General features: G+C 41.6%; 1 protein-coding gene across 1 annotated transcript; it reads left to right on the forward strand.

Annotated features, from left to right (window-relative positions):
- The first annotated feature begins 474 nt into the window (after window positions 1-474).
- scyl3 (SCY1-like, kinase-like 3) lies at window positions 475-11,808 on the forward strand. The gene is given in 15 exon segments (XM_034146331.1): window positions 475-767; window positions 1,765-1,937; window positions 3,620-3,808; window positions 4,187-4,300; window positions 4,447-4,503; window positions 4,593-4,695; window positions 4,793-4,904; window positions 4,991-5,068; window positions 5,367-5,506; window positions 5,652-5,845; window positions 6,212-6,383; window positions 7,017-7,187; window positions 8,541-9,060; window positions 9,062-9,260; window positions 11,246-11,808. Coding segments are annotated over 14 exon segments (2,286 nt in total). The 5' UTR covers window positions 475-767; window positions 1,765-1,772; the 3' UTR covers window positions 11,318-11,808.
- The last annotated feature ends 41 nt before the right edge of the window (window positions 11,809-11,849 follow it).

Raw genomic sequence — 11,849 nt, forward strand, 5'->3', positions numbered from 1 at the left:
TGTAATTGTGTATTTTCTTAAGGCAGATTCTAACCCATTTGGCCTTAAATAAACATAAATAAACTGACTTGTCATTCCACATAGCTTGTTTGTATTCCAGTATTCATAATGAACTCCCTGATTGTGTGATACTGGTGGTGGTGACCCCAACAACAAGTTCACAAAACAGACCACAGACTCATCTTTAAGATTTATTCTGACTATTTCCATTTCAGTCACTATCCACGCGTATCTGCGGTATCTCACACCACTTTGGATGCAACCATTAGCTTTTAGCGGAGGGGGATTTGGTACAGTTCTGTTTTTATTTTAAAAGGTAGAATTAAACTGGTTATTATGATATTTAATTCCTTAGTGATATAAGTCTTTCATATACCGAAAATATGTTTCCAAATACGCCTTAGTGACTAGTTTCTCAAATATTTTAAAGTCACCTCGTCCCCTGCTCCATGGTTTCGTCCTATACCGGAAGAGTCCGTGTTTACAGCTTCTCTCCACGTTAGCACCGTTGGTTCGTCCAGAAGTAAAACAGCAACGTATTTTGCGTTTTTCCTTGCGAACAGTTCGATCATTTTGTCAAATCGCTTGCTTAATTTTGCGCTAAGCCTCCATTAGCATGATTGTTTGCAGGCGGAAGGGTTACAGACACGCATAGCGATGACGAGCTGGCTAACGTAGCTCTGAGGTTAGCCAGCTAGTCAACTGACAACATTAGCTAACTCTACTTATCCTACCTACAGAGGAACATACAGATAAACAGCAACCAGGTGAGGTCACTTTATAATAAGCATTTATATTTGCATGCTTAACGACTGACAACATGTGACGTTGGGCTGGAGCAGTGGTGTGAAGTAACTAAGTACATTTACTATTAAAGTCAAATTTGCTTATGTGTACTTCTACCCTACTACAATTCAGAGGTCAATTATGTACATAGATTTTGATTTATTAAAGGAAATATAATCAACACTTAATAATACTTTAGTTACCTGGAGTAAATCCACAAGCTACCCTGCAGTATACAGAGTCATTGAAACTAGCTGCACCTTTACCTGCTTTTGATAACACTTTAATGATCAATAATTATAAAACATATCATATATATTATTCTGAAATGGGCCAATCTGCATAATGAGAACTTTTACTTTTGGTACTTAAAGGATATTTTGATGCTGATACTGTTCTACTTTTACTTAAAGGTCACCTATTATGCCAAATCCACCTTTTTCTACATCACCATGTGTCCCCTCTGTGGAAAAAGATTCTGAACGTTTCAGGAAAAAAGATTTGCTCACTTTTTGTCCTGATCCATTTATATAAAAACCTGTCTGAAAATGAGCTGATCAGATTTTGGCCCCTTTATAACGATGTTTTGGCTTATCACCTGAATCTCCTCCTAGAGCACCATTGTGTTCTTTTTAACCAAATATCTCTCAGAGGGGTGTGGGGAGTGGCTCCTTATTTTCATCTAAAGTAACAGACAGAGAATCAGCACTTTGGAAACAGGGCTGAAACAGAGGGGATTATGGGATGCTGCAATGATCTGTTTGGAGCCAAACACTTCAGAGACATGTTTTGTTTATATCTGAGACCTATAATATATTGATGAAAAACAAGTAACCCTTTGAATACAGAGCTTTTACCTGAAACAGAGTATTCCTACACTCTGGTAGTTCTACTTTTACTCAAGTATATGATCTGAGTAGTACTTCTTCCACCTCTTGAGTGTTTAACGTCCCTCTGTCCCCCCCCTCTGCCCTCCAGGTCTGGCGATGGGTGCGGAGAGCAGCGCGGCGCGGGGCTGCGTCCTGGAGGAGCCGCTGCTGACCCTCCCCTCCGGACTCACCATGTACTCAGCCATGCTCCAGGATGGAAAGCCTGCTTCCGTGTTTGTTTACAAACGTGGCAATGAGGACAAAGTCAACAAAGTGGCTAAGGTAGTTATCCTGGAGCCTCATCCTGGTACACTGTCACACTGCTGGGGCTGCACTACAACAGGTTACTAAAAGTAGATTCAAGATTCAAAGGTTTTATTGTCATATGCACAAAAGCTACAGTGTAGACATGGCAATGAAATTCTTCTGACCTGAGCTCCTCCAACAATGCAACATATATAATAAAATACAAAATAACAAATACTGCAAGAAGTCTATATACATGTAAATAGAATATGATATGTACAATAACAGAATATGAAATTAAATAATGTACATTAAGACAAAATTAAATACGGTTTGTTGCAGTGATAATTATTTATATAAATAAGTAGATTGATATAGTTATTTTTAGGGATGCACCGATCGATCGGCCGCCGATTGATATCGGCCGATACTCACTCTCTGCCGATCGATCGGTGCTCTCTAAAAATGTAAAATCGTAAAATTATGACGTAAAATACATGACACTTTTCTCTGTGCGCGGCAAAACAAGCTCGCCAAAATGGCTTCACCAGTCTGGCAGTATTTTAAGGTGTCCGAAAAAGACAGTAAAATAGCGGTATGCAACGTGTGTGTGAAGCAGAAATCCTGCAGCTCCACCCGCTGTGACGGACCGGTGAGCGGAGCGAAACACACAAGAGTTAGACCTAACACTCTTAGCTATTTGATCTACCTCTGGAACAAGCTAAACTAGTTATACATATGTTTGTTCTTCACTGTCGGGTCACTCATTACTGGATTAGTGAGCTGCATGAGACGATACTGACAGGCTGTCAGGAGAGGGAGAGAGAGGGGGGAGAGGAAAAGAGAGCGCTTCTGCTCATTTCTCCTGTGTTATTATCCAAAGTTAATGTAAACTTGAATAATGTACTTCATTTGAATGTAATAATTATGTTGGTTGTTGTTTGTGGAAGCGCCAGTGAATGAGCCCCATTAACTGAGTTTTAAACATCACTTTAAATGGAAGATCCCCATAGGCCCCGCCCACTCGATCGGATCGGCGATCGGTATCGGCCGATACTGATTCCGGCGATCGGCCCCAAAATTGGCGATCGGAGCATCCCTAGTTATTTTTGTTGGTAATTATTAGTGCAAGCATTGTAGTAGTGTTTAATTTCAATCAAACCTGATTACATTTTAGTTAAGGGATTTCAGTTCATTATCTACCCAAGATCTTCCTTCATGTCACTTATTTATTAAAAAGATAACATAACATTTCGACAACATCTTAGGTAAAGATGCAAAAACGAAACCATTTCTACCACCTTGCCGTTTTCAAGTGCAGTTCTCACAGGAAAACATTGAATAATTGGACTTGTGCATCTTACACTATCTACCATCCACTAAAAAGATTATCATTGTTTTTTGGGCTGGTGAGTGAAGCAGATCCAGCAGCCGCCTGCAAACGTCACCAGGATTTGGATAGTGCTGATTTCAAACCTGATTGCTAAAGTCATTGCCAACATTCTGTTCACACTTGCATTATCATGACAGACATTTTCCATGAAACAATTACCACCAAATTAATCATTTGCCAGCACTGCAGTCGTTCTTATTTTAATTGCTAAGTAGTGGTTTGTGCTCTCAGGCGGCCTAATCACTTCCTACTCTTGGATTTTCCCTTCAGCTGCATGGCTCTCACTTTTTACAGGAAGAAAATAAATACTTTTAATTTCCTGCAGCACCTGAAGACCTTGAGGCACCCGTGTCTGCTGCGCTTCCTGTCGTGCTCGGTGCAGGACGGGGGGGGCATCCACCTGGTGACGGAGCGGGTGCAGCCGCTGGAGCTGCTGCTGGACAGCCTGTCGCCGGAGGAGGTCTGCGCCGGCATCTACGACCTCCTGCAGGCGCTGGTGTTTCTGCACGAGAGGGTGAGCCAAAAGAAGCATTTTTAAAGTATCGCCTGCACAGTTCAAGATTCAAGGCTTTTATTGTCATAGCTACAGTGTAGTTATGACAATCGTAAGGTCACAGGCTCCTCCAACAGCGCAACACAATAAAACAGATAAAATAGTGCAAGTAAATCAAATAAAATAGAATATAATATAAATAGTGCAGAATAGTCTATATACAAGTAATTGGAATATTGATATGTATAAGTTGCAAACAGATGAATGTTATGGATGTTCTTAATGCATGGGATAAATAAACGTTAGGGTTCCCTTGCGTCTTGGAAAACAATCCAACCACATTCCAGTAATTACAAATAAATTCAAAGTAGTTCCTAACTTGTTTTTCTCGACCCGCAGGGCAAATCGAGCCACAACAACGTCTGCATTTCATCTGTGTTCGTCAGTGAGGACGGTCACTGGACACTGGGCATGATGGAGACTGTCTGCAAGTTCTCTGAAGCAACACCTGAGGTAAGACCCTGAATAAAGAGACAGAGTTGATCCGAGATGCATCTGTTGTGTGTGTGTATATATATATATCTTTTTTGCTTCACCAAGGTCACATTTGTGAGTGACTATCATTTGTATTTTTTTATTTTTACACTTCTACTTCTCAGTTTCTCGCAAGTATTCAGAATGTGAGAGAGGCCAGCTGGGTTCCTCCAGAAGAAAAGGTATGCGATTTAAACTATTTGGATCTAAAAATGGAAGAACCGTCCCCTTTTTTATGTTTCCAAGTTCTCATGAAACATGTTGCCTCCAGGTTGAGGGCTTTAAAATGCTGCCTGATAAAAACGCTCACTCTCGGGACTGTTACTCTTTTGGAATGATGTTGGAGACCCTCGTCTCTCTCCTGAATGGCTATGGTGAGCAGAGAGAGAACGTCATAATGTAGCTAGTTGCACCTTTAGGTCAGTATGCACTAATAACAGGTTAATCCTTCTGTTTCCTCGCTTGCTTCAGTGTCTCAGGAGCTGTCTGACAGTCTGAAGCAGACCCTGCAGGTCGGCCTGCTGAACTCTGACCCCTTGTGTCGACCCCCACTCAGCTCCCTGCTGACTCATGACTTTTTCAGGTTAGTGTGGTTATGTTTGCTTTTGCTATACCTTCACTACCTACTCAGAAATCATTGTTCTCAAACATATTTTCTTCTATGAATAGGAATGACTTCCTGGACGTGAGGAACTTCCTGAAGAGCCTGACCTTGAAGACGGAAGAGGAGAAGAACGAGTTCTTTAAGTGAGGATCTGGTGTTGGTTTACACACACCTTTTTCAGGGTGCTTTTTCTATGCAGACAGAGTACCAGTATCTTATTTTGTTTTCCAAGGCAGCCCACTCAACTTGTTGTCTTCTAGTTAGTTATATATTGCTCTGTATTGTTTTTGGTAAATTGGATATTGTAGGTTAATACAATTGGAAAGTTAAAATACTGTTTCTTATACGTCCCCTCAATTAAATAATGTATCATTTAAACTATGCTACCCAAGGAAACCTTTAACATGCTCACTGTGTGTTGTTGTTTTTTCCTCCATGTAGGTTTCTTCTCGACCGGGTCCAGAGTCTGTCTGAGGAGCTGATAGCTACGCGTCTTGTCCCCAAACTCCTCAACTCTCTCGTTTTTGCTGAACCCATGGCTGTCAAAAGCTTCCTGCCTCATCTGCTAAAGCCAAAGAAGGGTAAGATGGTCTTTTAATGAAACACTTTCTGCTACTGCTAACAAGTATATGGATACTTTAGTTCCCTACCAAGGAGAAAGAATCATTCTGTCAGGCAAAATGACTTGTGTACTAATGCTCTTTCTACTTTTCCTCTGTGCCACAGACTCCAGTGGTGGCGGTGGTCACGATGATGAATGCCTGCTCTCTGTGCCCCTGTACCGTAAACATGTGGTTCCTCAGCTGCTCAAGCTCTTCAAGGTCAACGAGGAACACGTCCGGATCGTGTTGCTGGCTCACATCCACATCTACGCCGAGTTCTTCTGCCAAGATGAGCTCAAAAACCACATCCTACCTCAGGTACAGTGCTGACATGGAACCACAATCTTTGACAGTGATATCAGTGAGCTAAATGTAAAGGAATAATTTGACACTTTGGGAAATGCTTGTGTGCTTTTTTTGTAATACCACTCTCGTGTATTAGCATTACTTCAGAGTTGAACTAGGAAGAACTTAGCTTAGCATAAAAACTGAAGCAGGTGGAAACAGCTAGCCTGGTCTGTTTAAATTAAGTGTTAAACTATTACTTCAATAATTCAATATTGGTTAAGATGTTTACGAAAAGGCGAAGAACACTTAGAATGTCAGCAGGTTTTATATTTGAGGTTGCACAAAAATACAATTTTGCAATCCTCCAATCCTTAACTTTTGTGTTGCTTGTTGCAGGTTTTGTTAGGAATGAGGGACACCAATGACTCGCTGGTTGCCATGACGCTGCAGAGTCTGGCGGTGTTGGTGCCGTTGCTCGGAGCTCAAGTGGTGGTCGGCGGAGAGAGGACGAAGGTCTTTAAACGCACCACACCCAACTTCACCAGGTCCACAGAGGTCACCCCTGAGAGTGAGTCAAGGTTACAATTGAATTGAGAGCATATGACTGGATACATGAGAGATGGATTATACTTCTTAGGTTGTGTTTTAAGGGATGTTCTGATATAGTTTTATTTCATCAAGAATTAGCTCAGTGTGTTCACTCTGCAGGCCTGCCAGAAATATTTCTTCAAGAATTCAAGTTAACAATGTGAGAGTAACAAATATACAATGATCATTTTCTGGTTTAAGTGTTCCTTTAAGAACAGTTTGCCGTATCAAACAACAAAGCCATATTAGATTTGTTAGAGAAAGCAAGTTTATACATGTGAAATTTAGGCTATGAAACAATTCATGTGGCCTTTTTTGAGTCGGATGGAAGATTTGTGTTCATTTGAGCTGAAGCTTATATAGAATTTTAAAACCATCAGTTAACCAGTACAGAGAGAGTCCAACTGAAATACTTGTTTGACTAGAGGAGAAACTCGTGCAGGAGTACTTTAGAAAGGTGTGAGGTGTTGGGAATGTCGCTCGATCGCTGCTTTTGTCCGTCACACACTGAAGGAACAGGTTTCTCTGGAATGAACCAGTCTGGATTTGTATAATCAAATGTCACTGGTTACATTTGCTTAACATTTCATCTTCCTTTCCCTGTATTCCTCAGCCTCTCCTGTCCATATATTCGGAGGCTTCCACCCTCAGCTGGCCCAGCCCTCAAAAGTCTTGAATATGTTCCCCAGACCAACAGGGACTGAAGGCCCGGTGCTCGGGCACATCGGTAACTTGAAGGCTTGTGTGGAGACTCCAAGAAGTTACTCTCTGCCTCCAAAATCAGGTAAATTAATACATTAACGGAGCGTCCACACAGCAGCGTTAAAAAAATCTTGGAGGTGGGCGTATCTGAAGCTTGGGGATTTTTTGCGAGCAAGGCACCAACAACCAATCACATGAATCTCCCGCCCCCGACATACGAAGCAAAAAAACCCGAAGTAAACTGGATATAAACTCCCCAAACAGGCGAAAACCTACCACTGTCTCTGCCACCTCCCTCCATGCCTGGCTCCTCCGGTTTATATCCCGGTAGGTAAATAGGGACTGGTCATAAAGCACCGGGTGATTCCCTACCGCTAATTTCTCCTCCATTTTTTGGAATATGAGGAAATGACCTGCGGTATGTCTCTCCCAGCATACATGCGGTTTGATTGGCTAGCGCTTGAACTGTCAGATTTGCGTACACGGGATTTGATTGGCTGACGCTTCCACCTCAGCTTCAAAAGTTGAACATTGCTCAACTTTGAATCCTGAAAATCCTGAAAATCTCCGCTCTGCTTCCCACAATGCAGTTCGGCGAAAAGCGAGGCAAAGTGACGTCACCCCATTCAAAGTGAATGGGCAGAAGCGTTCCAAGATTTTTTTTTTAACGCTGCTGTGTGGACGGGCCGTAAGAGGACATATTATGCTCATTTCCGGTTCTTATTTGTATTTTGTGTCTCTGATGTGACGTGTTTCTATGCTATTTAAAGGGAACCTATCATGCAAAATGCAACTTTTGATTTCTTTTATACATACATATGTGTCCCCGGTGTGTCAGGGAACTCACGAAATGTCAGAAAACAAAACCTTCTCTCTTTGCCTCCATACCCAAATCTCTGAAAACGGAGCTGATCCAGATTTGCGTCCGATATGACGTAATATCTGAAATGTGGACCTTCGGCACTATCAGAAAGTTGCTATCAGGAACAATGCCCGACTGTTTTGGACGTAATATGGTCTTTGTTTACATTAGCATCGCTAACACTCGGAGCTAACGCTGTACTGAAGAGAGCATGTGTAAAAAAGCAGGAAATAAAAAAAGGAACTCACCTTGTGGTAAACCCGCAAGAGAAAAAGTATTTGAGCTCCAAACTCTTTCAGAAATAATCCTTGATGTGGTTTAGAACATGATGGTGTTTAATCACGGCAGCATAACTGAACCTGCAGTTCTATAACAGGCCTGAAATAGAGGGATATGGGATGTCTAAAATGCATGATCTGTTTGGTATTTTGAGCAAAACATATCATAAACATGTTTTTTATATATTTTGATATATCTGAGAGACTCATAATATATGCCTAAAAATAGCATGATAGCAGACCTTTAAATCATCCGTTCCTGTGTCTGAATCTTTTTCTCTTCGCTGTGCTCCAGACGTCAGCAGACAGATGTCTCTACCTTTGAACGGCTTTCATCAGGAAGCTGAGGTGGAGTCCTTCAGCCCGGAGAAGGCTGTCAGACTGAGAGAAGGTCCAGTGGAGGACTGGCCCGACTGGAGCGACCCTGAGGGGAGTGAGGACAGGGGGGGGCAGTCGGTCCAGATCCACATCCAGGCCTCTGAGAGAGAGGATCCCGTCAGCAGCAGACTGCCGCTCTCAGCCGCGGAGCAGGAGCCGTGGGATGACTTTGAGGACACTGAAGCCACCTCAGATCTGTCCCCCACAGCTCCTTTATCAGTCATACTAACACCACCCAGAGGGGGCCCTACCACACCTGTACTACACTCTCCTGAAACACTGATTGTGGCTCAATCCAAACCCTTCAAACTGACCTCAGCCCAGCGGCCATCCACACAGAGCAAGACCTCCATGGAAGAAGGCTGGGCTCAAGAGGAGACAGACTTGGAGTTATCACACCACCCGAAGCATAAAGCGCCAAAGAAGAGCCGTGGGGGGGGGGGGTCTGGGGGAGGAGTTCACCATTAAAGTGAAGAAAAAGGAGCAGCCTGACCCGGAGCTGGACCTGTTTGCAGACATGGTGCCGGACATCCAGCTGTCCTCTGCTGCCTCTCCAGAAATCACCTCATTTCTGCAGGACTCAATCATCGACACGGTCACACTCACTGCCAAGTTCGCTGTTGACAACCAGACGGAGGTGAGTGTGTGTGATGTTTTGATTTATTTCCTTAGATTTTGATTGGATCAGGTTTCTATAGGATGAAATACTAAACCTCTCTTAAAAAACTGAAAACAATTCTTCCCTTTTTTTTAATCAAATACCATCATATAGATATTATAGGGTTGACTATTTGTGATTTGCACGATGAGCTTTTTGATGAATATTTATCAGTTCTGTGGGTAAAAGCAAATAATGGAACAGCTATAACAATGCCTTAAAGGGGACCTATCATGCAAAGTGCACTTTTGTACGTCTTTTCTACATGAATATGTGTCCCCGGTGTTCCAGGGAACTCACCAAGTGTCAGAAAACACAACCCTCTCTATTTTCCTCCATACCCAAATCTCTAAAAAAGGGGCTGCAACGGATCTGATAAAAACTGATCCAGATTTGAACACTGTCCTGACGTCAGGACGGTGGCGCTACGGCTATTGGGCCAACTCCACCAATCAGGAGGAGACGGCCATTGCCGTTCGAAAGCGCTGGAGACGCTGTAGTACATATGCCAGGCCAGTAGATGGTGCTGTTCTCACTGAATCTGCCCTTGCAAAAACAGAGCTATAAATTGTCAAATTGAGCAAAATGAGGCATGGCTAAAATGCATGATCTGTTTGGTATTTTGAAAAAAAAAAAGTATAAATATACCTTATATAGGTATGGTCCTACACTATATTATTCAAATATAGCATGATAGGTCCACTTTAAGTTTAGGCCTTTCAAACCAGGGTTGCAATGTTGATATCCAAAATGTAAACTAATATCTCGCCTCATACCAAAATATAGTATTGGTGTATTGCCCAGCTCTACCTCTATACTTTGTTTAGCCTTCCACAGCTTTTTTTTTACATATGATTAAGAACTATAAGAACCAGAGCTACACAAATGTTGTCTTGTATGATGAATATTTTGTGAGCCCTTAATGTGAAGGACTGATTGCAACCATAGCGTGCATGTTTGAGTTGTGAAAAGCTGTTCATCTCAGATCTGTTTAACTTCAATACTTTAAAGGGGACCTATCATGCAAAATGCACTTTTTGATGTCTTTTATACATAAATATGTGTCCCTGGTGTCGGGGAACTCACAAAGTGTCAGAAAAGCATCGCTAACACTCAGAGCTAAGCTGTACTGGATGTGTGTGAAGAAGGAGGAAATAAAAAGGAACTCGCTTTGTGAGGCAAGAGAGAAAGCCTTTGAGCTCCATACTGTTTCAGAAATAATCCTTGATCTAATAATCCTTGCGTTTCTTCACCGCAGCATTTGACAGTATCTGCCAGGTCCTGCATGAGCCGGCATAAGCTCCGCCCCCTCTTATTTTTATTTTTTGTTCAGTTGAAAAAGAAGAAAAAAAGCTTTATACCCAGAATCAGCACTTTTGTAACAGGAAGTGAGATGTGGGATATGAGGCATGGCTAGAATGGGTGATGGGTTTTGTTTTTTGACCAAAACACTTCATAGACATGTTTTTTATATTTTTGTATATATCTGAGACCTATGCTATTGCCTAAAAATAGCATGATAGGTGACCTTTAAAACCACATCATAAACACAGGGTTAGGAAAACGTATCTATATGTTGCACATTAGAGTATACTGGTCTGTATACTGTGTTTTTTAATTTGTTTAGTTGCTGGCCCTTAGTTAATTAAAATACAATTCAAATGTTGTTATTAAACTACACTTTGTTACTGTTTTTTTAAAAGGTGCTTTGTACAAATGTTTTGCAACCCATATTTGTGAAACTAGACTGAAGACAGCTTGATGAGAAAAGGGTAAACAGCAATGACATTATATAAACAAATGCAGTGAACCATGAGCTGATAATGGAATATACAATTATGTATTTAAAAAAAAAAGTCACTTTCTGTCCTGGTAATGATTGCATAGCCAATGAAGCATTAGAGCTTTCCTGTCATTTACCTGCCTTTCAATGATTCATGATTATTCTCCCTTTTCTCTCTCAGACGGAAGCAGAAGGCTGGGGAGACGGAGACGACGACGACGACGACCTGAACTGGGAGGAGAGCGTCTGGTGAGGACGTTTCCTGTCGTCTGGAGCAAAGACTTGACCACTTTAAAACTCTAATCTTGAAAGCTGCTCCAGTTCTGTTTGAACAGCATGATGCAGTCACGGCTGAGACTCTTTATAGCCCATCCTGTTGGGTCCTGGACGTTTATCATCAGTCTATTCATTCAGATAACCATTTGAACTGGAAGCTCATCACATTGTGCTGGACTTTTGAAGCCATCTTTTTATTGTTTGAGATAAATGAGGATCTGAATCAGAGGTCCTTTTTTTTTTTTTTTTTGGACTACTTTTTCTTTAGTGCCAACTTCTTTACTGGCATGAAAATCAAAATATACTTTTTGGCAAACAATACTCGGCCAAAATGTGTCCGGTTTGATTTACAAAAGGCTTGCACTTTGAATGAATGTGAATCAGAAATTACGTAATTTATTAGCTCTTTGGTTGCTGGTGAAGTAAAGATTTTACTGCATCATAATATGACCCTGTTCTGTTTTATAAGACTTTTTATAGATGTGTCTCATTAAGTAGGAATATTATAA

This window comes from Trematomus bernacchii, unplaced genomic scaffold (genome assembly GCF_902827165.1).
Source record: "Trematomus bernacchii unplaced genomic scaffold, fTreBer1.1, whole genome shotgun sequence".
Classification (NCBI taxonomy): domain Eukaryota; kingdom Metazoa; phylum Chordata; class Actinopteri; order Perciformes; family Nototheniidae; genus Trematomus; species Trematomus bernacchii.